This window comes from Oncorhynchus gorbuscha, linkage group LG15, assembly GCF_021184085.1.
Source record: "Oncorhynchus gorbuscha isolate QuinsamMale2020 ecotype Even-year linkage group LG15, OgorEven_v1.0, whole genome shotgun sequence".
NCBI classification, from domain to species: domain Eukaryota; kingdom Metazoa; phylum Chordata; class Actinopteri; order Salmoniformes; family Salmonidae; genus Oncorhynchus; species Oncorhynchus gorbuscha.
The window spans coordinates 84,658,312-84,684,660 of NC_060187.1; the positions used below are offsets into that span (position 1 = coordinate 84,658,312).

General features: G+C 49.6%; 1 protein-coding gene across 2 annotated transcripts; it reads left to right on the top strand.

Moving 5' to 3' along the window:
- LOC123998308 (testis-expressed protein 10 homolog) lies at window positions 1-26,348 on the top strand. 2 transcript variants are annotated; one of them, XM_046303405.1, is made up of 17 exons: window positions 1-150; window positions 423-627; window positions 700-887; window positions 3,750-4,076; window positions 4,165-4,380; window positions 4,537-4,783; window positions 4,868-4,980; window positions 5,275-5,531; window positions 5,632-5,767; window positions 5,897-6,066; window positions 12,691-12,868; window positions 13,937-14,025; window positions 14,144-14,277; window positions 23,920-24,000; window positions 24,076-24,260; window positions 24,393-24,603; window positions 25,687-26,348. In XM_046303405.1, the coding sequence occupies exons 2-17, from the start codon at window positions 442-444 to the stop codon at window positions 25,795-25,797; spliced, it is 2,829 nt and encodes a 942-aa protein (XP_046159361.1). In that variant the 5' UTR covers window positions 1-150; window positions 423-441; the 3' UTR covers window positions 25,798-26,348. The 2 variants fall into 2 exon arrangements, with proteins under 2 accessions (XP_046159361.1, XP_046159362.1); XM_046303406.1 differs by having other exon boundaries at window positions 13-150; window positions 427-627.
- The last annotated feature ends 1 nt before the right edge of the window (window position 26,349 follows it).

Here is a 26,349-nt window from a genome sequence, read left to right on the forward strand (position 1 = left end):
CAGCTTAGCTAGTTGTCGTATCAAAGAGAAAGGCCCATGTTTATGAAGAAACAACACGAGCTTGATTTTGCTGATTGACCGTCTTCAAAAGCTACATTCGGCGCGGGAACGCTACTGCATGCACAATTATTTCTGACAGTGTCAACACACGTGGGTATTATTTCAAAACGCAATCAATTATTCTGGGTTTACTGCTCATAGATTCTGTGTAAGAGCCGATTGCTTGAAATGCACTGCCCACTGTGATTGTGGTCTCCTCCTGGTTCATCACTAGCACACACTTCGTTATTGTGTCAAATGGCATCATATTCCCCATAGAGTGAATCACTTAATCAACATCAACCCTGTTTGGCTCTGGTCAGAGCAGAAGTAGTGCACTATATTAGAGAATTGGTTGCAATTTAAGATTTTCCCCTCCACAGATAGTCCTATCCTGCAGAGATGACCAAATGCAAGAAGAAGAAGAGGCAGGATGACTTCCAGAAGGTCAAGCTGAAGGTGGGGAAGACCAAGCCTAAAGCTGACAACGCCACCAACATCAACTTCCGCACCAAGGGAATAAACCTAACTGAACAGCTGAAGAAAGATGCTAATGCACCCAGCACACACCGGAAGCTCAACATCAAGGTAGGTAACACAGACACACAAACACACTCACTCCTCTACTGTACCTTATGCTGTGTGCCTCCCCTCCTCTAGGACCTGTTGTCCCAGCTGCATCACTACAGTGGTACAGTGAAACAGGGAGCTCTTGTGGGACTGAGGGAGCTGCTGACCCTTCACCCCTCAGAGTTAGACCAACACCTCTCCAGTCTGCTCAGCGAGGCTGCTGCCGTCTTCACAGACAAGGACCCGAATGTACGGATGTCTGCCACACGCCTGCTCAGGTTAGAAAAGCATTTTGTTATGACAGTGGGAATTTGTCTTCAGGTCTTTAAAAAAAAAAAAAAAAAAAAAAAAACATCTTTATTTAATAACTTATTAGGGCTGCAATCCCGTTAACGGGATCGATATAACAGCCAGTGAAAGTGCAGGGTGCCAAATTCAAAACAGAAATCTCATAATTAAAATTCCTCAAGCATACACCTGCACTGCCATCAGACACACATAACTGCACCACATATCACACTTTCACAAAATGCTTGAAGACATGGCTAAAGGTCAATCAGATTTGTGAACATGGTCCCTAGCTGTGTGTTGCCGCTTTCCATGTTGTCTGTTGTCTGTAGCTTGTGCGGCGTGGAAACACTTTTGTTGCTTTTATGAATTTTGTCTTGCTGCTTTTTGTTCTATGTTGCTCTGTTTGTATGCTACGTCTTGCTTGTCCTATGTTGCTATTGTCTATATTGTAATTGTTTTTAATAACCTGCCCAGGGACTGCGGTTGAAAATTAGCCGGCTGGCTAAAACCGGCACTTTTACTGAAACGTTGATTAATGTGCACTGTCACTGTAAAATTTAAAAATAAACTAAACTCTAACTCAACATGTATCTTATATCATTTTAAAGGTAATCTTGTTGTTAACCGATTTCAAATAGGCTTTACAGCGAAAGCAACACAAATGATTATGTTAGGTCAGAGCCAAGCCACAGAAGAACACAGCCATTTTTCCGCGTAGAGAACAAATACATATATCCGCCATGTTGGAGTCAACAGAAGTCAGAAATAACTGGTCACCTTTTCATCCAAGCTACTCAATATTGCCCCTGCAGCCATAAGAAGTTTTAACCAGGTAGATCAGTTGAGAACAAGTTCTCATTTACAACTGCGACCTGGCCAAAATAAAGCAGTGTGACACAAACAACAACACAGAGTTACACATAGGATAAACAAAAGTACAGTCAATAACAATTTAAAAATCTATATACAGTGTGTGCAAATGGAGTAAGGAGGTAAGGCAATACATAGGCCATAGTGGTGAAATAATTACAATATAGCAATTAAACACTGGAATGATAGATGTGCAGAATATGAGTGTGCAAGTAGAGATACTGGGATGCAAAGGAGCAAAATAAATAGCAGTATGGAGATGGGGTAGTTGGGTGGACTATTTACAGATGGGCTATGTACAGGTACAGTGATCTGCGAGCTGCGCTGACAGCTGGTGCTTAAAGTTAGAGAGGGAGATATGAGTCTCCAGCTTCAGTGATTTTTGCAGAACGTTCCAGTCATTGGCAGCAGAGAACTGGAAGGAAAGGCAGCCAATGGAGGAATTGGCTTTGGGGGTGACCAGTGAAATATACCTGCTGGAGCGCGTGCTACGGGTGGGTGTTGTTATGGTGACCAGTGAGCTGAGATAAGGCAAAGCTTTACCTAGCAAAGACTTATAGATGACCTGGAGCCAGTGGGTCTGGCGACGAATATGAAGCGAGGGCCAGCCGACGAGAGCATACAGGTCGCAGTGGTGGGTAGTATATGGGGCTTTGGTGACAAAACGGATGGCACTGTGATAGACTGCATCCAGTTTGCTGTGTAGAGTGTTGGAGGCTATTTTGTAAATTACATTGTCGAGGATCGGTAGGATAGTCCGTTTTACAAGGGTATGTTTGGCAGCATGAGTGAAGGAGGCTTTGTTGTGAAATAGGAAGCACATTCTAGATTTAATTTTGGATTGGAGATGCTTAATATGAGTCTGGAAGGAGAGTTTACAGTCTAACCAGACACCTAGGTATTTGTAGTTGTCCACATATTCTAAGTCAGAACTGTCCACATATTCTAAATCAGAACCATCCAGAGTAGTGATGCTGGTCGGGCGGGTGGGTGCGGGCAGCGATCGGTTGAAGAGCATGCATTTAGTTTTACTAGCGTTTAAAAGCCGTTGGAGGCGCGGCCCGTTCCTACAGGAACGGTGGCCCGTTCCTGTAGGTTCATGCTCTACAACATCCGCAGAGTACGACCCTGCCTCACACAGGAAGCGGCGCAGGTCCTAATCCAGGCACTTGTCATCTCCCGTCTGGATTACTGCAACTCGTTGTTGGCTGGGCTCCCTGCCTGTGCCATTAAACCCCTACAACTCATCCAGAACGCCGCAGCCCGTCTGGTGTTCAACCTTCCCAAGTTCTCTCACGTCACCCCGCTCCTCCGCTCTCTCCACTGGCTTCCAGTTGAAGCTCGCATCCGCTACAAGACCATGGTGCTTGCCTACGGAGCTGTGAGGGGAACGGCACCTCAGTACCTCCAGGCTCTGATCAGGCCCTACACCCAAACAAGGGCACTGCGTTCATCCACCTCTGGCCTGCTCGCCTCCCTACCACTGAGGAAGTACAGTTCCCGCTCTGCCCAGTCAAAACTGTTCGCTGCTCTGGCCCCCCAATGGTGGAACAAACTCCCTCACGACACCAGGACAGTGGAGTCAATCACCACCTTTCGGAGACACCTGAAACCCCACCTCTTTAAGGAATACCTAGGATAGGATAAAGTAATCCTTCTCACCCCCCCCCCTTAAAAGATTTAGATGCACTATTGTAAAGTGGCTGTTCCACTGGATGTCATAAGGTGAATACACCAATTTGTAAGTCGCTCTGGATAAGAGCGTCTGCTAAATGACTTAAATGTAAATGTAAATGTATGGCATTGAAGCTCATTTGGAGGTTTGTTAACACAGTATCCACAGTGTCTGTTCTCCAACACCCACAAAACCATACACCACTTGACAGCAGCACAGTCCTTGGAGAAATGCCTTAATACCAATTCTTCTACTAGGGCACCTCCCTAACCTTTAACCTCTACCCTCTCCGTGCCCTGCCCAGGTTCATAGCCCAGAGTGTGCCAGCGGAGCGGACGTCTCCATTCTTCCCTCTCCTCTCTGCCCACCTCTCCTGTGCCATGACCCACATCGAGACGGGTATCCAGGAGGATGCCCTGAAAGTCCTCGACGTTTTGCTGGACCACTATCCTGCCCTGCTGGCCGCTCGTCCCGCCCTGCTGCTCACCAACTTCCTGGAGCTGATCTCACACAGAAGTACCGGGGGCGGGGCAAGGAAGGGGCAGGAGGGGAAGGGGAGGAGCTGGGCCCTGTCAGTCAACCCTAACAGGAACGTGACTGGTCAGCAGTGGAGACTCACAGTGCTGCTCAGGTATTCATACACTTGCAATGAGTTAGCAGTGTCCTATTGGTGTGTACATGTATTTTTCTGGCGTGACCTTTGGGTTTGTGTTTTCCAGACTGGGGCGTTTTCTTCAGGCGGTAGTTGAGGAGAGGCGAGCGGAGGATGGGGTTGCATGTGTCTCAGGTGACATGTTCAGTGTTTTGAATGGACAAGGAGGAGCTAACGCACCTTTGGAGCTCAACTGGGAGGAGCTTACCTACAGAAAAGGTGGATTTCAGGTGTTTGAACATTCAGGAGCCATGCCCACTCCGCATTCCACCTTCAAACTCAGGTACACACATCACAGACACACACTTCATTAAAAAGCATATACACACACACACTTCATTAACAAGCATACACACACACACATATACACACACACACTCTGCTGACTCACTCTCCTGTCCTGCTCATCATCTGTCCCTTTCCTCCACTGTATTTGTAGGCCGGAGACTGAGCCTGGGGCTGGGGTGAGTGAGGGGCTGGGCACAGGGGAGGCTATACGGGGCTTTGCCTCCACCCTGGTGCCCCTTCTACTAGACGTCTGGGTAGAGGCTAGTGCCAGCGACCGGAGCAAGACTGACAGTGCTCATCTCCTCACCCCCGACGCCATGTCACTGATGTACCAGGTCCTCTCCATACTACAGCTGCTACGCAAGCTGGCGCCACAGAGAGAATACCAGGATACACTGGTAACACACACACACAGGTCTTCTCTCTCAGTGTAACATGTGTGGTTACCTTTGTTCTATTAACACTGGTGTTTGTGTGTTTAGGATGTGTGGTTTCGTAGTGAGTACCTGGGGGATTTTAAGCAGCACTTCATGAAGAACTTCCCCTATGGAAATCTGGACACCCCTAAACAAAGGCGGAAGACAGACCCCAAGAGGTGAGGTGGTGCTAGGGCCCATGATGTATGTGTAGGTACTCCAGCGTTTCCCAAACTAGGGGTCGCTACCCCATATGTGTGGCCTGATTTGAAAATGGGGTCGTGAAAACTCTGGGGGGGAAAACATCTGGTCTGTAGTCAACTGAATGCTCTGCTTAGTTCTGTTTTCTTCCCAATAATTTGCTCTAACCATTGAACAGTTTGAGCTATTACCAATTATGATATATAATATCAGCACAAAATTACTAGGGGGGACATAATTAAAAGTGTGTGTGTTTGGGTGTGGTGTTTCAGGAGTAAGCAGGCCACTACAATCCCAGGGCAGACAGTGGAACCCTTGGCTCTGAACGTGCTGCTCTGCCAGGTCATGGTTTCCATGGTTACCCTCAGCCAGAGGGAGGGGCAAGCCCAGGAGCCCGATGCTGAGTGGCTGATGCCTCTGAGAGGGTTTGTCCAAGAGACTCTGTCCAGTGGGGCCAAGCTGAGCCAAAGACACCTACATACACTCCTGGAGACTGTCTGGAGAATGGTCATCACACAACGCAGCAGGGGTAAGACTGTGTGGGTTTGTGTGGGCTGTCAAGGGTGCAGTTATGAGTTCATCTTAAATGGTTTTCACATGTCTGGCGTCCTAACCGGTGGTGTGTGTAGCGGTGACGGAGGATCTGTTACAGGCGGTGTATGTTCAGTACCAGCAGATGAACCTGAATCTGCAGACCAGAACACTGCTACTTTCCTTCTATAGCAGACTGTACCTACAGGAACACAACCACACACACATCGCCAGGTAACACACACACACGTTCTAGTGTTTACTGTACCAAATAACCAAAGATATATGTAGGCATAACCAAGTCTGCAGGGTAGACTACTCTGCTCCTAAATGTCTTTCTTCCTCTTCGGTCTCCCCCTTCAGGAGTAGAGTGTTGTCTCGGTGGCTGGCTGCTCTACCGCTCCAGTTGTCCCAGCTGGGCCACCGTAACCCTGCCCTCTCAGACAGGCTCCTGCTCTCCATCCAGGCTGCTGCCTCCCGCGGGAACAAGGCCCTGCTGAACTCCCTACACACGCATGCATGCAGGCTCTACGGTGAACACACACACACACCTGTATGCAGGCTCTACGGTGAATACACACACACACACACACACACACACACACACACACACACACACACACACACACACACACACACACACACACACACACACACACACACACACACACACACCTGTATGCAGGCTCTACGGTGAATACACACACACACCTGTATGCAGGCTCTACGGTGAATACACACACACACCTGTATGCAGGCTCTACGGTGAATACACACACACACACACACACACACACACACACACACACACACACACACACACACACACACACTGTATGCAGGCTCACACACACAACACACACACACACCTGTATGCAGGCTCTACGGTGAACACACACACACACCTGTATGCAGGCTCTACGGTGAATACACACACACACCTGTATGCAGGCTCTACGGTGAATACACACACACACCTGTATGCAGGCTCTACGGTGAATACACACACACACCTGTATGCAGGCTCTACGGTGAATACACACACACACCTGTATGCAGGCTCTACGGTGAATACACACACACACACACACACACACACACCTGTATGCAGGCTCTACGGTGAATACACACACACACACACCTGTATGCAGGCTCTACGGTGAATACACACACACACACACCTGTATGCAGGCTCTACGGTGAATACACACACACCTGTATGCAGGCTCTACGGTGAATACACACACACACACCTGTATGCAGGCTCTACGGTGAATACACACACACACACCTGTATGCAGGCTCTACGGTGAATACACACACACACACACACCTGTATGCAGGCTCTACGGTGAATACACACACACACACCTGTATGCAGGCTCTACGGTGTATATATAACATTAAAAAAACACACATGTGAAGCTCCACTTATAACAGTCGGGCAGATCGGTACTAAACAGGTAGTCACTAAATGGCCATGTCAGAAAAGACCTAAATGACAATGTACCTTTTGGAGTTGTTTTCTATGTTTCTCCACTGGGGGGCAGTAAAGGTCCATCTGAACTCCATAGCAGGAGAGAGAGGGGAGCATGTTGTTACAAGCTAGAGACAAAGGTTGGAGGAGTATCAGTTAAAAGGAGTGGAGGTTGTGGGTGGTGGAGGGCACCTATGTTGTAATATAATATAAGACAGAACTGGTGAGGGGTTTGTGTTATGATTAAAGGCCCTACGGAAGACAGATCTTGTGAGGGGGTTTGTGTTATGATTAAAGGCCCTTGGGAAGACAGATTTGGTGAGGGGGTTTGTGTTATGATTAAAGGCCCTAGGGAAGACAGAACTGGGGAGGGTGAGGGGGTTTGTGTTATGATTAAAGGCCCTAGTGAAGACAGACCTGGTGAGGGGGTTTGTGTTATGATTAAAGGCCCTTGGGAAGACAGATCTGGTGAGGGGGTTTGTGTTATGATTAAAGGCCCTAGGGAAGACAGAACTGGGGAGGGTGAGGGGGTTTGTGTTATGATTAAAGGCCCCAGAGAAGACAGAACTGGGGAGGGTGAGGGGTTTGTGTTATGATTAAAGGCCACAGAGAAGACAGAACTGGGGAGGGTGAGGGGGTTTGTGTTATGATTAAAGGCCCCAGAGAAGACAGAACTGGGGAGGGTGAGGGGTTTGTGTTATGATTAAAGGCCCCAGAGAAGACAGAACTGGGGAGGGTGAGGGGGTTTGTGTTATGATTAAAGGCCTCAGAGAAGACAGAACTGGGGAGGGTGAGGGGGTTTGTGTTATGATTAAAGGCCCCAGAGAAGACAGAACTGGGGAGGGTGAGGGGGTTTGTGTTATGATTAAAGGCCCTAGGGAAGACAGAACTGGGGAGGGTGAGGGGGTTTGTGTTATGATTAAAGGCCCCAGAGAAGACAGAACTGGGGAGGGTGAGGGGGTTTGTGTTATGATTAAAGGCCCCAGAGAAGACAGAACTGGGGAGGGTGAGGGGGTTTGTGTTATGATTAAAGGCCCCAGAGAAGACAGAACTGGGGAGGGTGAGGGGGTTTGTGTTATGATTAAAGGCCCTAGGGAAGACGGAGTGGGGAGGGTGAGGGGGTTTGTGTTTTGATTAAAGGCCCCAGAGAAGACAGAACTGGGGAGGGTGAGGGGGTTTGTGTTATGATTAAAGGCCCTAGGGAAGACGGAGTGGGGAGGATGAGGGGGTTTGTGTTATGATTAAAGGCCCTAGGGAAGACGGAGTGGGGAGGGTGAGGGGTTTGTGTTATGATTAAAGGCCCTAGGGAAGACTGAGTGGGGAGGATGAGGGGGTTTGTGTTATGATTAAAGGCCCTAGAGAAGACAGAACTGGGGAGGGTGAGGGGGTTTGTGTTATGATTAAAGGCCCTAGGGAAGACAGAACTGGGGAGGGTGAGGGGGTTTGTGTTATGATTAAAGGCCCTAGGGAAGACAGAACTGGGGAAGGTGAGGGGGTTTGTGTTATGATTAAAGGCCCCAGAGAAGACAGAACTGGGGAGGGTGAGGGGGTTTGTGTTATGATTAAAGGCCCTAGAGAAGACAGAACTGGGGAGGGTGAGGGGGTTTGTGTTATGATTAAAGGCCCTAGGGAAGACTGAGTGGGCGATTCACCATCACAAGACTCTGTTTGTCTGAATGGTCTGTGACATCAGCAATGTGCGTCAGCAGCCAACATAACATAATACAGATTGTCTGATCATTACTACTCTCGCTATCTCTCTCCCTTTATCTCTCTAGCTCTCTCTCTTTATCTCTCTCTTTATCTCTCTCTTTATCTCTGTCTGTTTGATGATTTTCTTTCTTAGACCATAAACTGGTGATGGATAGTCCATTCACTCTTTACGTCACAATTGTCTTCTTGTTGCTAGGTACTGTGTGTGTGTTTACAACACCATGGTCCTGGATAGGTACAGGAGTGCAAGCTTTTGTTCCAGCCCAGCACTAACACACCAGATTCAGCTCATCAAGGGCTTGATGGTTACAGGTGACTCTAATGATGGGGTGTATTGGACAGGAGCTAAGTTTCTACAGGACCACAGTTTCCCTCCTCTGCTATAGTGTATGAGCTGTAGTTGCCCTCCTCTGCTATAGTGTATGAGCTGTAGTTGCCCTCCTCCGCTATAGTGTATGAGCTGTAGTTGCCCTCCTCTGCTATAGTGTATGAGCTGTAGTTGCCCTCCTCTGCTATAGTGTATGAGCTGTAGTTGCCCTCCTCTGCTATAGTGTATGAGCTGTAGTTGCCCTCCTCTGCTATAGTGTATGAGCTGTAGTTGCCCTCCTCTGCTATAGTGTATGAGCTGTAGTTGCCCTCCTCTGCTATAGTGTATGAGCTGTAGTTGCCCTCCTCTGCTATAGTGTATGAGCTGTAGTTGCCCTCCTCTGCTATAGTGTATGAGCTGTAGTTGCCCCCTCCTCTGCTATAGTGTATGAGCTGTAGTGTTGCTGTAGTTGCCCTCCTCTGCTATAGTGTATGAGCTGTAGTTGCCCTCCTCTGCTATAGTGTATGAGCTGTAGTTGCCCTCCTCTGCTATAGTGTATGAGCTGTAGTTGCCCTCCTCTGCTATAGTGTATGAGCTGTAGTTGCCCTCCTCTGCTATAGTGTATGAGCTGTAGTTGCCCTCCTCTGCTATAGTGTATGAGCTGTAGTTGCCCTCCTCTGCTATAGTGTATGAGCTGTAGTTGCCCTCCTCTGCTATAGTGTATGAGCTGTAGTGTATGAGTTGCCCTCCTCTGCTATAGTGTATGAGCTGTAGTTGTCCTCCTCTGCTATAGTGTATGAGCTGTAGTTGCCCTCCTCTGCTATAGTGTATGAGCTGTAGTTGCCCTCCTCTGCTATAGTGTATGAGCTGTAGTTGCCCTCCTCTGCTATAGTGTATGAGCTGTAGTTGCCCTCCTCTGCTATAGTGTATGAGCTGTAGTTGCCCTCCTCTGCTATAGTGTATGAGCTGTAGTTGGTGATGTGTAGAGCAGCCAAACTGGTAAAGAAATACTACAGTTTGAACTTGGTAGAAAGTGAATAGAGTTGTTAATAAATGTACATTTCTAAATCATTTAATCTCTGGAAAAGTGTTCTTCAATCACACTATTTTTTATATAAAGCTTTTAACAGCAGTTTTGTTGATTTTGTGGTCTCAAACCAGTGAGTTTATTTAAATTATTAATCAAGAATATGGGCAAAATGTAATTATTGAGCATGAAGAGGTGGGAATGTTGTTCCCTTGTCATATAATTGCTACATTTAATATCAATATAGAATTAAAAATAGTCTTCAAGTAGTTTTTTGACTATTATTTTTCTTGACGCGAATATTGGGTCAAGACTGACAACCTGGTTCAATATGGGTCATGAGACAACCAGTTGAGAACCACTGTTGTAGTTTCAAATCAAATTGTATTTGTCACATACACATGGTTAGCAGATGTTAATGCGAGTGTAGCGAAATGCTTGTGCTTCTAGTTCCGACAATGCAGTGATAACCAACAAGTAATCTAACTAACATTTCCAAAACTACTGTCTTATACACAGTGTAAGGGGATAAAGAATATGTACATAAGGATATATGAATGAGTGATGGTACAGAGCAGCATACAGTAGATGGTATCGAGTACAGTATATACATATGAGATGAGTATGTAGACAAAGTAAACAAAGTAGCATAGTTAAAGTGGCTAGTGATACATGTATTACATAAGGATGCAGTCGATGATGTAGAGTACAGTATATACGTATGCATATGAGATGAATAATGTAGGGTAAGTAACATTATAAGGTAGCATTGTTTAAGGTAGCATTGTTTAAAGTGGCTAGTGATATATTTACATCATTTCCCATCAATTCCCATTGTTAGAGTGGCTGGAGTTGGGTCAGTGTCAATGACAGTGTGTTGGCAGCAGCCACTCAATGTTAGTGGTGGCAGTTTAACAGTCTGATGGCCTTGAGATAGAAGCTGTTTTTCAGTCTCTCGGTCCCAGCTTTGATGCACCTGTACTGACCTCGCCTTCTGGATGATAGCGGGGTGAACAGGCAGTGGCTCGGGTGGTTGATGTCCTTGATGATCTTTATGGCCTTCCTGTAACATCGGGTGGTGTAGGTATCCTGGAGGGCAGGTAGTTTGCCCCCGGTGATGCGTTGTGCAGACCTCACTACCCTCTGGAGAGCCTTACGGTTGAGGGCGGAGCATTTGCCGTACCAGGCGGTGATACAGCCCGCCAGGATGCTCTCGATTGTGCATCTGTAGAAGTTTGTGAGTGCTTTTGGTGACAAGCCAAATTTCTTCAGCCTCCTGAGGTTGAAGAGCCGCTGCTGCGCCTTCTTCACGACGCTGTCAGTGTGAGTGGACCAATTCAGTTTGTCTGTGATGTGTATGCCGAGGAACTTAAAACTTGCTACCCTCTCCACTACTGTTCCATCGATGTGAATAGGGGGGTGTTCCCTCTGCTGTTTCCTGAAGTCCACAATCATCTCCTTAGTTTTGTTGACGTTGAGTGTGAGGTTATTTTCCTGACACCACACTCCGAGGGCCCTCACCTCCTCCCTGTAGGCCGTCTCGTTGTTGTTGGTAATCAAGCCTACCACTGTCGTGTCGTCCGCAAACTTGAGGATTGAGTTGGAGGCGTGCGTGGCCACGCAGTCGTGGGTGAACAGGGAGTACAGGAGAGGGCTCAGAACGCACCCTTGTGGGGCCCCCGTGTTGAGGATCAGCGGGAGGAGATGTTGTTGCCTACCCTCACCACCTGGGGGCGGCCCGTCAGGAAGTCCAGTACCCAGTTGCACAGGGCGGGGTCGAGACCCAGGGTCTCGAGCTTGATGACGAGCTTGGAGGGTACTATGGTGTTGAATGCCGAGCTGTAGTCGATCAACAGCATTCTCACATAGGTATTCCTCTTGTCCAGGTGGGTTAGGGCAGTGTGCAGTGTGGTTGAGATTGCATCGTCTGTGGACCTATTTGGGCGGTAAGCAAATTGGAGTGGGTCTAGGGTGTCAGGTAGGGTGGAGGTGATATGGTCCTTGACTAGTCTCTCAAAGCACTTCATGATGACGGAAGTGAGTGCTACGGGGCGGTAGTCGTTTAGCTCAGTTACCTTAGCTTTCTTGGGAACAGGAACAATGGTGGCCCTCTTGAAGCATGTGGGAACAGCAGACTGGTATAGGGATTGATTGAATATGTCCGTAAACACACCGGCCAGCTGGTCTGCGCATGCTCTGAGGGCGTGGCTGGGGATGCCGTCTGGGCCTGGAGCCTTGCGAGGGTTAACACGTTTAAATGTCTTACTCACCTCGGCTGCAGTGAAGGAGAGACCGCATGTTTTCGTTGCAGGCCGTGTCACTGGCACTGTATTGTCCTCAAAGCGGGCAAAAAAGTTATTTAGTCTGTCTGGGAGCAAGACATCCTGGTCCGTGACTGGGCTGGGTTTCTTCTTGTAGTCCGTGATTGACTGTAGACCCTGCCACATGCCTCTTGTGTCTGAGCCGTTGAATTGAGATTCTACTTTGTCTGTATATTGTTTGTATATTGACGTGTGTGTGTGTGTGTGTGTGTGTGTGTGTGTGTGTGTGTGTGTGTGTGTGTGTGTGTGTGTGTGTGTGTGTGTGTGTGTGTGTGTGTGTGTGTGTGTGTGTGTGTGTGTGTGTGTGTGTAGACCCACAGGAGGGCAGTGTGGTATTGTTACCGGCTGAATCTCAGCAGCGATTGGTCCAGGTACTCTACTTCCTGCCTGTGATGTCACAGGGTCTGTTGGCCAATCTGAGTCGCTGCTGCACTGCGGGACGCGTCTCTGCCGGCCTGGCTGCCTCCCTCATACGCATCATACACCTCAGGTAACCCCAGCAACCTCCCAAAGCTACAGGTCAGAAACTCTGTCACTAACCCAATGTTCTTACATGGTCCCTGTGTCACAGAAATGTGAGAGTCATGTGCCATGTGGTTTAAACTTAAACACCGTTTGAGCGTTGAGGTTTCATCCTCAAAACATCTAGATGATATCCAGGGCAGACTAACATCACGTGGCCTTTATGGTTTGACATCGTTTCTCTTGCACTTAAAAATGTTCTGAATAGAATTTTCAATTCATAAAAGTGTGAGTGAGAGAGAGCCGTCAGTCATTCCTGGTTAGAGAGAGGAGACAGCAGACCGATGGTTCGCCAGCTTAATGGAATCAAACAATCAACCAATTAAGGCACGTCGAGGGTTGTGGCACAAGATCAGTGTCATGAGCTCATGGTTTATAACAAGGCCTGATGCTGATGGCACTTGATGGGAATTTATAGTTCACTGGACCTTTAGATGGCAGTGTTGGTCCTTTAGTGTGCTGTTGTGTGTGAGCATAGCAATGTTCTGCCGTTTGGTCATGCTGTGGTTTGCCAGTGGTTTGCCTCACACGCATCCGACCTTGCATAACGCTATCAGTGTTCATCGCCGGCAAATGTGTGTGTATTTGTGAGACACCCAGTGTTTCTCTGGGGTAGTGTTACACACACACACACACACCTGTCTAGGGGTAGGGGAAGTGTGTGGCGTGTAGAGACTAGGGATTGGGGCTCCACTCCACCAACACTCCAGACCGTTCTCTCTCACTCCACCAACACTCCAGACCGTCCTCTCTCACTCCACCAACACTCCAGACCGTCCTCTCTCACTCCACCAACACTCCAGACCGTCCTCTCTCACTCCACCAACACTCCAGACCGTCCTCTCTCACTCCACCAACACTCCAGACCGTCCTCTCTCACTCCACCAACACTCCAGACCGTCCTCTCTCACTCCCTCCTCTCACTCCACCAACACTCCAGACGTCCCTCTCTCACTCCATTGTAACCTGTCCTCTCTCACTCCACCAACACTCCAGACGTCCTCTCTCACTCCATTGTAACCTGTGTGCGTTTCAGGTCCTCTTTGAGTGGCTGGTCAGTAGGGTCTCAGGACGCGACCCTGCGTGATGTTGACTACATCAGCTTCCTGTTCTCCACCCTCACAGGTCAGGCTCCGCCCTCACATTTCCTGTCTCACTGGTATCTGGTCAACAGATGTGATGAATATTCAGGTTCTTGAAGAAGTACACTCCAAGAAAACTTACCAATCTTTCTCTCTTTCAGGGTTTTCGTCTGATGAGCTGGCCACCCTGCAGGAGGCTGGGGATGAGAGCGTGCTCCCTCCCTCCCCCCTCTCCCCCCTCAGTCTCTACCCCACCCCCCTGGAGCAATTCACACACCACTGGGACGTGGTGGAGGTCAGGACACACCTCACTCAGAACACCTAGCAGGGCTTTATAAGTGACTGTTGTGACAGAAACAGGAAGAGACGGTGAATGAGAGGTCTAGATGGAGTGTAAAATGTGAAAAGAGAAAGACTGCGACCGAGATGGAGACTGAGCACTTCTGCCAGTGTAGTGTACCTGTGAGAGGTGTTCTGGACACTGTGTCAGTTATTTAGTTCCCCCTGGTGTCACACACAGGGCTCAGAGGGGGGATGCTTTATCTGGCCACGCTGGCCGAGAGGGGAACCTTTATCGCGTTGCGCAGGTTGTGTCTGCGTGGTTATCGGGCACTGTGGAAATGTAGAAATGCTAATGAGAGCCTGTGGCATGACGGGAGTGTGACATTTGTGCTCGGAAATTACTGTTAAAGGAAACGTGCCCCGAAGCAAGAGGTGTGTGTGTGGGGAGGGGGGGGGGCTATAATCACTAATTCAGCTCTTCAATTAGAGCCTGAGATCCTGGTCATCTCATCTCATGTCTGAGTCAATCAGACTGAGGGTTGGGGGGGCAGGAGGGACAGGATTAGGGGACGGACCATGTCTGCTCTGATTCCACTAATGAGACAGGATTGTTTTTAATGGAGGAGAGAATGCCAACAGGTGCACACAGGTCTGGGGTCTGGTTCACACACACATTCTAACACATTGAACACACCTCATTTCAATAGAACGTAATGACAAATTGGCTTTTGATTTGAAGTTAATGAGGAAAAGTTTAACATTGTTTCTCACCTCTGAAAGTTTGTGTGATGCCCTCTCGTCTCACCTGTACCCCTCTGTCGCTCTCTACAGTGTGTGTGATGCCCTCTCGTCTCACCTGTACCCCTCTGTCGCTCTCTACAGTGTGTGTGATGCCCTCTCGTCTCACCTGTACCCCTCTGTCGCTCTCTACAGTGTGTGTGATGCCCTCTCGTCTCACCTGTACCCCTCTGTCGCTCTCTACAGTGTGTGTGATGCCCTCTCGTCTCACCTGTACCCCTCTGTCGCTCTCTACAGTGTGTGTGATGCCCTCTGTCGCTCTCTACAGTGTGTGTGATGCCCTCTCGTCTCACCTGTACCCCTCTGTCGCTCTCTACAGTGTGTGTGTGATGCCCTCTCGTCTCACCTGTACTCCTCTGTCGCTCTCTACAGTGTGTGTGATGCCCTCTCGTCTCACCTGTACCTCTCTGTCGCTCTCTACAGTGTGTGTGATGCCCTCTCGTCTCACCTGTACCCCTCTGTCGCTCTCTACAGTGTGTGTGATGCCCTCTCGTCTCACCTGTACCCTCTGTCGCTCTCTACAGTGTGTGTGATGCCCTCTCGTCTCACCTGTACCCTCTGTCGCTCTCTACAGTGTGTGTGATGCCCTCTCGTTTCACCTGTACCCCTCTGTCGCTCTCTACAGTGTGTGTGATGCCCTCTCGTCTCACCTGTACCCTCTGTCGCTCTCTACAGTGTGTGTGATGCCCTCTCGTCTCACCTGTACCCTCTGTCGCTCTCTACAGTGTGTGTGATGCCCTCTGTCGCTCTCTACAGTGTGTGTGATGCCCTCTGTCGCTCTCTACAGTGTGTGTGATGCCCTCTCGTCTCACCTGTACCCTCTGTCGCTCTCTACAGTGTGTGTGATGCCCTCTCGTCTCACCTGTACCCCTCTGTCGCTCTCTACAGTGTGTGTGATGCCCTCTCGTTTCACCTGTACCCCTCTGTCGCTCTCTACAGTGTGTGTGATGCCCCCTCGTCTCACCTGTACCCTCTGTCGCTCTCTACAGTGTGTGTGATGCCCTCTCGTCTCACCTGTACCCCTCTGTCGCTCTCTACAGTGTGTCTGATGCCCTCTGTCGCTCTCTACAGTGTGTGTGATGCCCTCTTGTCTCACCTGTACCCCTCTGTCGCTCTCTACAGTGTGTGTGATGCCCTCTCGTCTCACCTGTACCCCTCTGTCGCTCTCTACAGTGTGTCTGATGCCCTCTGTCGCTCTCTACAGTGTGTGTGATGCCCTCTCGTCTCACCTGTACCCCTCTGTCGCTCTCTACAGTGTGTGTGATGCCCTCTGTCGCTCTCTACAGTGTGTGTGATGCCCTCTCGTTTCACCTGTACCCCTCTGTCGCTCTCTACAGTGTGTGTGATGCCCTCTCGTTTCACCTGTACCCCTCTGTCGCTCTCTACAGTGTGTGTGATGCCCTCTCGTCTCACCTGTACCCCTCTGTCGCTCTCTACAGTGTGTGTGATGCCCTCTCGTTTCACCTGTACCCCTCTGTCGCTCTCTACAGTGTGTGTGATGCCCTCTCGTCTCACCTGTACCCCTCTGTCGCTCTCTACAGTGTGTGTGATGCCCTCTCGTTTCACCTGTACCCCTCTGTCGCTCTCTACAGTGTGTGTGATGCCCTCTCTCTCACCTGTACCTCTCTGTCGTTCTCTACAGTGTGTCTGATGCCCTCTCGTCTCACCTGTACCCCTCTGTCGATCTCTACAGTGTGTGTGTGTGTGTGTGAGCAGTGACATATTGTAATGTACTTGTTGGCCCCAACCTGTTATGTATCTCTTGGATGTGTGGAGAAAGGTCATCTGTTAGATATAGAAATAACTAAGTAGACATTTGCACGTGTGGTGTAATGTGGTTTGTCTGATGAATGGTTGTGGGTGATGTTGATTAGAGAAGAGTGACGTGTTCCTCTCCTTCATTTGTCCTCTAATTCCATCCCTCCATAATGCCATTACTACTATTGGATTTCGCCCTCCTTACACACAGACACTTCCTGATTGTTTGGGCTCATAAAACAATGTTTAAAAAGATTGTCAGATCTGCCACGTCTGCTCCCATTACCGAGCCTCGCTTAACACTGTCATTTCTAGGAAAAGGGGGAGTGTGAAGGAGAGGTATCTGGTGGATGTGGAGGAGAGGAGAGGTGGAGGAGAGGAGGTATGTGGAGGATGTGGAGGAGAGGAGAGGTGGAGGAGAGGAGGTATGTGGAGGATGTGAGGAGAGGAGGGGTATCTGGTGGATGTGGAGGAGAGGAGAGGTATCTGGTGGATGTGGAGGAGAGGAGGGGTATCTGGTGGATGTGGAGGAGAGGGATCTGGTGGATGTGGAGGAGAGGTGAGGTATCTGGTGGATGTGGAGGAGAGGAGGTATCTGGTGGATGTGGAGGAGAGGTGGTATCTGGTGGATGTGGAGGAGAGGAGGTATCTGGTGGATGTGGAGGAGAGGAGGTATCTGGTTGATGTGGAGGAGAGGTGAGGTATCTGGTGGATGTGGAGGAGAGGAGGTATCTGGTGGATGTGGAGGAGAGGAGGTATCTGGTTGATGTGGAGGAGAGGTGAGGTATCTGGTGGATGTGGAGGAGAGGAGGTATCTGGTGGATGTGGAGGAGAGGTATCTGGTGGATGTGGAGGAGAGGTATCTGGTGGATGTGGAGGAGAGGAGGTATCTGGTGGATGTGGAGGAGAGGAGGTATCTGGTGGATGTGGAGGAGAGGAGGTATCTGGTGGATGTGGAGGAGAGGAGGTATCTGGTGGATGTGGAGGAGAGGAGGTATCTGGTGGATGTGGAGGAGAGGAGGTATCTGGTGGATGTGGAGGAGAGGAGGTATCTGGTGGATGTGGAGGAGAGGTATCTGGTGGATGTGGAGGAGAGGAGGTATCTGGTGGATGTGGAGGAGGAGAGGTATCTGGTGGATGTGGAGGAGAGGAGGTATCTGGTGGATGTGGAGGAGAGGAGGTATCTGGTGGATGTGGAGGAGAGGAGGTATCTGGTGGATGTGGAGGAGAGGAGGTATCTGGTGGATGTGGAGGAGAGGAGGTATCTGGTGGATGTGGAGGAGAGGAGGTATCTGGTGGATGTGGAGGAGAGGTATCTGGTGGATGTGGAGGAGAGGAGAGGTATCTGGTGGATGTGGAGGAGAGGAGGTATCTGGTGGATGTGGAGGAGAGGAGAGGTATCTGGTGGATGTGGAGGAGAGGAGAGGTATCTGGTGGATGTGGAGGAGAGGAGGTATCTGGTGGATGTGGAGGAGAGGAGGTATCTGGTGGATGTGGAGGAGAGGAGGTATCTGGTGGATGTGGAGGAGAGGTATCTGGTGGATGTGGAGGAGAGGTATCTGGTGGATGTGGAGGAGAGGAGGTATCTGGTGGATGTGGAGGAGAGGAGGTATCTGGTGGATGTGGAGGAGAGGAGAGGTATCTGGTGGATGTGGAGGAGAGGAGGTATCTGGTGGATGTGGAGGAGAGGAGGTATCTGGTGGATGTGGAGGAGAGGTATCTGGTGGATGTGGAGGAGAGGAGAGGTATCTGGTGGATGTGGAGGAGAGGAGAGGTATCTGGTGGATGTGGAGGAGAGGAGAGGTATCTGGTGGATGTGGAGGAGAGGAGGTATCTGGTGGATGTGGAGGAGAGGAGGTATCTGGTGGATGTGGAGGAGAGGAGAGGTATCTGGTGGATGTGGAGGAGAGGAGGTATCTGGTGGATGTGGAGGAGAGGAGAGGTGGAGGAGAGGAGGTATCTGGTGGATGTGGAGGAGAGGTATGTGGTGGATGTGGAGGAGAGGAGGTATCTGGTGGATGTGGAGGAGAGGTGGTATCTGGTGGATGTGGAGGAGAGGTGGTATCTGGTGGATGTGGAGGAGAGGAGAGGTGGAGGAGAGGAGGTATCTGGTGGATGTGGAGGAGAGGTGTTATCTGGTGGATGTGGAGGAGAGGATGTATCTGGTGGATGTGGAGGAGAGGAGAGGTGGAGGAGAGGAGGTATGTGGAGGATGTGAGGAGAGGTATCTGGTGGATGTGGAGGAGAGGAGAGGTATCTGGTGGATGTGGAGGAGAGGAGAGGTATCTGGTGGATGTGGAGGAGAGGAGAGGTATCTGGTGGATGTGGAGGAGAGGAGGTATCTGGTGGATGTGGAGGAGAGGAGGTATCTGGTGGATGTGGAGGAGAGGAGAGGTGGAGGAGAGGAGGTATCTGGTGGATGTGGAGGAGAGGAGAGGTATCTGGTGGATGTGGAGGAGAGGAGAGGTATCTGGTGGATGTGGAGGAGAGGAGAGGTATCTGGTGGATGTGGAGGAGAGGAGGTATCTGGTGGATGTGGAGGAGAGGAGAGGTATCTGGTGGATGTGGAGGAGAGGAGGTATCTGGTGGATGTGGAGGAGAGGAGGTATCTGGTGGATGTGGAGGAGAGGAGAGGTGGAGGAGAGGAGGTATCTGGTGGATGTGGAGGAGAGGTATGTGGTGGATGTGGAGGAGAGGATGTATCTGGTGGATGTGGAGGAGAGGAGAGGTGGAGGAGAGGAGGTATGTGGAGGATGTGAGGAGAGGTATCTGGTGGATGTGGAGGAGAGGAGAGGTATCTGGTGGATGTGGAGGAGAGGAGCGGTATCTGGTGGATGTGGAGGAGAGGAGAGGTATCTGGTGGATGTGGAGGAGAGGATGTATCTGGTGGATGTGGAGGAGAGGAGAGGGATGTGGAGGAGAGGACAGGTATCTGGTGGATGTGGAGGAGAGGAGAGGGATGTGGAGGAGAGGACAGGTATCTGGTGGATGTGGAGGAGAGGTATCTGGTGGATGTGGAGGAGAGGATGTATCTGGTGGATGTGGAGGAGAGGAGAGGGATGTGGAGGAGAGGACAGGTATCTGGTGGATGTGAAGGAGAGGAGAGGTATCTGGTGGATGTGAAGGAGAGGAGAGGTATCTGGTGGATGTGGAGGAGAGGAGAGGTATCTGGTGGATGTGGAGGAGAGGTATCTGGTGGATGTGAAGGAGAGGAGAGGTATCTGGTGGATGTGAAGGAGAGGAGAGAGGAGGTATCTGGTGGATGTGGAGGAGAGGAGGTATCTGGTGAATGTGGAGGAGAGGAGGTATCTGGTGGATGTGGAGGAGAGGACAGAGGAGGTATCTGGTGGATGTGGAGGAGAGGAGGTATCTGGTGAATGTGGAGGAGAGGAGGTATCTGGTGAATGTGGAGGAGAGGAGGTATCTGGTGGATGTGGAGGAGAGGTATCTGGTTGATGTGGAGGAGAGGTATCTGGTTGATGTGGAGGAGAGGTATCTGGTTGATGTGGAGGAGAGGAGGTATCTGGTGGATGTGGAGGAGAGGTATCTGGTTGATGTGGAGGAGAGGTATCTGGTGGATGTGGAGGAGAGGAGAGGTATCTGGTGGATGTGGAGGAGAGGTATCTGGTGGATGTGGAGGAGAGGAGAGGTATCTGGTGGATGTGGAGGAGAGGAGGTATCTGGTGGATGTGGAGGAGAGGATGTATCTGGTGGATGTGGAGGAGAGGAGAGGGATGTGGAGGAGAGGACAGGTATCTGGTGGATGTGAAGGAGAGGAGAGGTATCTGGTGGATGTGAAGGAGAGGAGAGGTATCTGGTGGATGTGGAGGAGAGGTATCTGGTGGATGTGAAGGAGAGGAGAGGTATCTGGTGGATGTGAAGGAGAGGAGAGAGGAGGTATCTGGTGGATGTGGAGGAGAGGAGGTATCTGGTGAATGTGGAGGAGAGGAGGTATCTGGTGGATGTGGAGGAGAGGACAGAGGAGGTATCTGGTGGATGTGGAGGAGAGGAGGTATCTGGTGAATGTGGAGGAGAGGAGGTATCTGGTGGATGTGGAGGAGAGGTATCTGGTTGATGTGGAGGAGAGGTATCTGGTTGATGTGGAGGAGAGGTATCTGGTTGATGTGGAGGAGAGGAGGTATCTGGTGGATGTGGAGGAGAGGTATCTGGTTGATGTGGAGGAGAGGTATCTGGTGGATGTGGAGGAGAGGAGAGGTATCTGGTGGATGTGGAGGAGAGGTATCTGGTGGATGTGGAGGAGAGGAGAGGTATCTGGTGGATGTGGAGGAGAGGAGGTATCTGGTGGATGTGGAGGAGAGGTATCTGGTGGATGTGGAGGAGAGGAGGTATCTGGTGGATGTGGAGGAGAGGAGAGGTATCTGGTGGATGTGGAGGAGAGGTATCTGGTGGATGTGGAGGAGAGGAGGTATCTGGTGGATGTGGAGGAGAGGAGAGGTATCTGGTGGATGTGGAGGAGAGGAGAGGTATCTGGTGGATGTGGAGGAGAGGTATCTGGTTGATGTGGAGGAGAGGAGGTATCTGGTGGATGTGGTGGAGAGGAGAGGTATCTGGTGGATGTGGAGGAGAGGTATCTGGTGGATGTGGAGGAGAGGAGAGGTATCTGGTGGATGTGGAGGAGAGGACAGAGGAGGTATCTGGTGGATGTGGAGGAGAGGACAGAGGAGGTATCTGGTGGATGTGGAGGAGAGGACAGGAGAGGTATCTGGTGGATGTGGAGGAGAGGAGAGGTATCTGGTGGATGTGGAGGAGAGGAGAGGTATCTGGTGGATGTGGAGGAGAGGAGGTATCTGGTGGATGTGGAGGAGAGGAGGTATCTGGTGGATGTGGAGGAGAGGAGGTATCTGGTGGATGTGGAGGAGAGGAGGTATCTGGTGGATGTGAAGGAGAGGACAGAGGAGGTATCTGGTGGATGTGGAGGAGAGGAGGTATCTGGTGGATTTGGGGGAGAGGAGGTATCTGGTGGATGTGGAGGAGAAGAGAGGTATCTGGTGGATGTGGAGGAGAGGAGAGGTATCTGGTGGATGTGGAGGAGAGGAGGTATCTGGTGGATGTGGAGGAGAGGAGGTATCTGGTGAATGTGGAGAGGAGGTATCTGGTGGATGTGAAGGAGAGGAGAGGTATCTGGTGGATGTGGAGTAGAGGAGAGGTATCTGGTGGATGTGGAGGAGAGGTATCTGGTGGATGTGGAGGAGAGGAGAGGTATTTGGTGGATGTGGTATAGAAGAGAGGTATCTGCTGGATGTGGAGAGGAGGTATCTGGTGGATGTGAAGGAGAGGAGGGGTATCTGGTGGATGGAGAGGAGAGGTATCTGGTGGATGGAGAGGAGGTATCTGGTGGATGTGAAGGAGAGGAGGGGTATCTGGTGGATGTGGAGGAGAGGAGAGGTATCTGGTGGATGTGAAGGAGAGGAGAGGTATCTGGTGGATGGAGAGGAGAGGTATCTGGTGGATGGAGAGGTATCTGGTGGATGGAGAGGAGAGGAGAGGTATCTGGTGGATGGAGAGGAGAGGTATCTGGTGGATGGAGAGGAGAGGTATCTGGTGGATGGAGAGGAGAGGTATCTGGTGGATGGAGAGGAGAGGTATCTGGTGGATGTGGAGGAGAGGAGAGGTATCTGGTGGATGGAGAGGTATCTGGTGGATGTGGAGGAGAGGAGAGGTATCTGGTGGAAGGAGAGGAGAGGAGAGGTATCTGGTGGATGTGGAGGAGAGGAGAGGTATCTGGTGGATGTGGAGGAGAGGTGAGGTTAATAAAAAATTATTTACAACGAGGGCCAAACCCGGACGATGCTGGGCCAATTGTGCGGCGCCCTATGGGACTCCCAATCACGGCCGGATGTGATACAGCCTGGATTCGAACCAGGGACTGTAGTGACGCCTCTGAGATTAGGCTGGACAATAGAACAAGTCAAAATTCACCCAAGGCTGAAAATGGCAAAAAAACGTTGGCTAAGCTGGAACACTTGCGTGAGCCCATAGCAAATGAATGGAATGGCATGTTCGCAGAGGCTGTTTTGACTGAAGTGATGCTTAGAATTCCATTTCACCTAAATGGTATTAAAAAATGTATCCCTTTTTATTTTACCACTAAAATCTGTTGTTAGGACGAAACTGAAAAATAACAACTTGTGTAGAAAGTTAACATCCGCAACTCGGTGGTGCCAAGTGTGCTTATGTCTGCATAACGAGGAAGTTGGGAAAAAATTGCAACTTCCATTTCAGGTCTAGCATTTGATGACAATGAGATACACTGCCCAGCCTTACATAATTCGAGAGAGGAGATTCTCATGATTAATATGGTGTCCTAATTGAACATGTTTGAAATATACACATTGCGAGATATTTGGCGAAATATACCCAAATGCTTCTCCATAGCAAAACAATGGGGGGAGCTTGGCGTTTCAAGGGCAAAAGGTATTTCGGGGATAGCGTTTAATGACTACGAGATACACTGCCCAGCCTTACATAATTAGAAATAAGAGATTCTCATGATTTAAAAAGGTGTCAAGATAATAAATAAAAAAATCTAAATATACACATTGCGAGATAATTGGCAAACTAGACAGACATACCTATATTTCCCTATAGTAAACAATGGGACGACCTCAGAGTTCCACGAGTTATTTTTAGTTGTTTACATTTGAACTATAAACAACGTGTGCAGGTCTCCATTGCCAACAATAGTAAAGCAGGCATTGTGACATAGTACAATAAACTGGGATTAGAACGTTTGGAATGTGTGTTGGTGCCACAGTGTTCAATAGAACTAATAGGAGCTGGCAGGGTGAAAAATGCCCTAAAATAAGGCCTGTTTTTTTGTGATCACTTCAATACCATGGCAGGCAGCTGGGATATATGGTAATATTATGAAACTGGGCTCCACCGCAGATGCAATGAACTAGTTTTTATTAGAAAAAAGCATTGTTAAAAATGTCATGTGTCCAGCCTACTGAGATGCAGTGCCTTAGACTGCTGCGCCACTCGGGAGACACTCCGATATGAATATATTAATGTTGTGAAATATGACCTATAAAACAGCAGGAAGTGATCTTAACCACTGTCTATGTCCCACCCACAGGAAGTGTGCCACTGCTTGGAGACGCTGGGGTCTCGTTCACAGTGCTTTGACGTGCTGCAGAACGGCATCTGCAAGAACCTGGTGAGATGGTGGACTTGTGTGTACTCATCTCTGTGTGTGTGTGTGTGTGTGTGTAACTGTGTCTCTCCTTCCCAGACTGGTCTGTCTGTGGTACCAGACAGTATGGCAGCAGGGTTGTTGAGAGCAGTGGCCAGACTGTTGGACCTGTCCTTCCTCCCCAGTGAACCTCTACTGAGGTTCCTGTCCCGCTGCTGCCTCAGCCTACTGTCTCTGCTACTGACCCTACAGCAGGACACCGCCTCAGAGAACAACCACAAGAGGTAGCCTGTGTGTGACCTCTCTGTGCAGTCATGTTGTGTGTGTAACCTTTATCCTTCCCTGTAGGGAGGCGATGTGGGGAGCGTGCGTGTGTGTATAGATTGTGTCCAACCTTTCTCTCCCTCTCCCTGCAGGGAGGCAGTGTGGGGCGCGTGTGTGGCAGTGCTGAGCAGCATTCCCCGGCTGTTGCGGTTGGTTCTGCAGTCATTGCGAGTTAGGGACCTGTGTGAGGAGGAGCTGCCTCAGCTGGCCCAGATACTGTCCCTGCTGCTGCAGCACACAGCGCTACGCAACCACATGCTGGCAAACGCAACTCTACTACAACACATTATACAGGACCTCACGGTAAACACACAGTCATCTACTCAACTACATGCTGGCAAACGCGACTCTACTACAACACATTGTACAGGACCTCACGGTAAACACACACAGTCAACTACAACCACATGCTGGCAAACGCAACTCTACTACACATTATACAGGACCTCACGGTAAACACACAGTCATCTACTCAACCACATGCTGGCTAATGCAACTCTACTACAACACATTATACAGGACCTCACGGTAAACACACACAGTCAACTACTCAACCACATGCTGGCTAATGCAACTCTACTACAACACATTATACAGGACCTCACGGTAAACACACACAGTCAACTACTCAACCACATGCTGGCTAATGCAACTCTACTACAACACATTATACAGGACCTCACGGTAAACACACAGTCATCTACTCAACCACATGCTGGCTAATGCAACTCTACTACAACACATTATACAGGACCTCACGGTAAACACACACAGTCAACTACAACCACATGCTGGCTAATGCAACTCTACTACAACACATTATACAGGACCTCACGGTAAACACACAGTCATCTACTCAACCACATGCTGGCTAATGCAACTCTACTACAACACATTATACAGGACCTCACGGTAAACACACAGTCATCTACTCAACCACATGCTGGCTAATGCAACTCTACTACACATTATACAGGACCTCACGGTAAACACACACAGTCAACTACTCAACCACATGCTGGCTAATGCAACTCTACTACAACACATTATACAGGACCTCACGGTAAACACACAGTCATCTACTCAACCACATGCTGGCTAATGCAACTCTACTACAACACATTATACAGGACCTCACGGTAAACACACAGTCATCTACTCAACCACATGCTGGCTAATGCAACTCTACTACACATTATACAGGACCTCACGGTAAACACACAGTCATCTACTCAAAACCACATGCTGGCTAATGCAACTCTACTACAACACATTGTACAGGACCTCACTGTAGTAAGGAAGCTTAAACGAGTATCATGTTAGAATAAAAAGTAAGTGTGGTGTGTGTTCTCTTGAGGTTCTAATGATGGTGTGTGTGTGTTCCAGAGGTACTGTCGAGGTGAGGCCAAGGAGCAGTGGATGACTGACCTGCTGTACTGCTACAGCGTAACCATGGCGACTCATCGGGGAAACCTGGGGCTCCGAGACATCTACTGACCTAGGCCCCAAACCAACCACAGGCCCGTCTTACTGTTCTCTGTCCACTGTCTAACCCACATGTCAAACTTATTCCACGGAGGTCATAGTGTCTGAGGGCTTTCGCTCCACCCTTGTACTTGATGGATGACTTAAGGTCACTAATGAGTAAGGAACTCTCCTCACCTGATTGTCTTAATTGAAAGGAAAAAAGGAAAACCTGCAGAACTCGGTCATCTGTGGAATGCGTTTGACACACCTGGTCTAACCTGACATCCTGTCTTCCTCATCGGTCTCTCTGTCCTCCTCATTCAGCTTTTATTCCTGGCCCAAAACCAACTGTCTTCTTCATATTGCTAAATATTGTGGCCACCACTAGTCCTGGAGAGATAAAAGGATGTACAGGCTTTAGTTACAGTGCAGCACTAACATACTTCTTTAACTAATCACCTGAATCAGTGCTGGGTTGGAACTAACACCTGCACACACTGCATCTCCAAGACCGAATTAAAGGATCTCTCAACTGATTACTGTTTTTATTACAAAAAGAGAAAATAAAGCTGGAGTCACTCG

Coding starts and splice junctions, on each gene's coding strand:
- LOC123998308 (XM_046303405.1), top strand. CDS start 442: ATGACCAAATGCAAGAAGAAGAAGAGGCAGGATGACTTCCAGAAGGTC. Junction 4,077..4,164: donor AGACTCACAGTGCTGCTCAG/GTATTCATACAC, acceptor TGTGTTTTCCAG/ACTGGGGCGTTTTCTTCAGG. Junction 24,261..24,392: donor TCAGAGAACAACCACAAGAG/GTAGCCTGTGTG, acceptor CTCTCCCTGCAG/GGAGGCAGTGTGGGGCGCGT.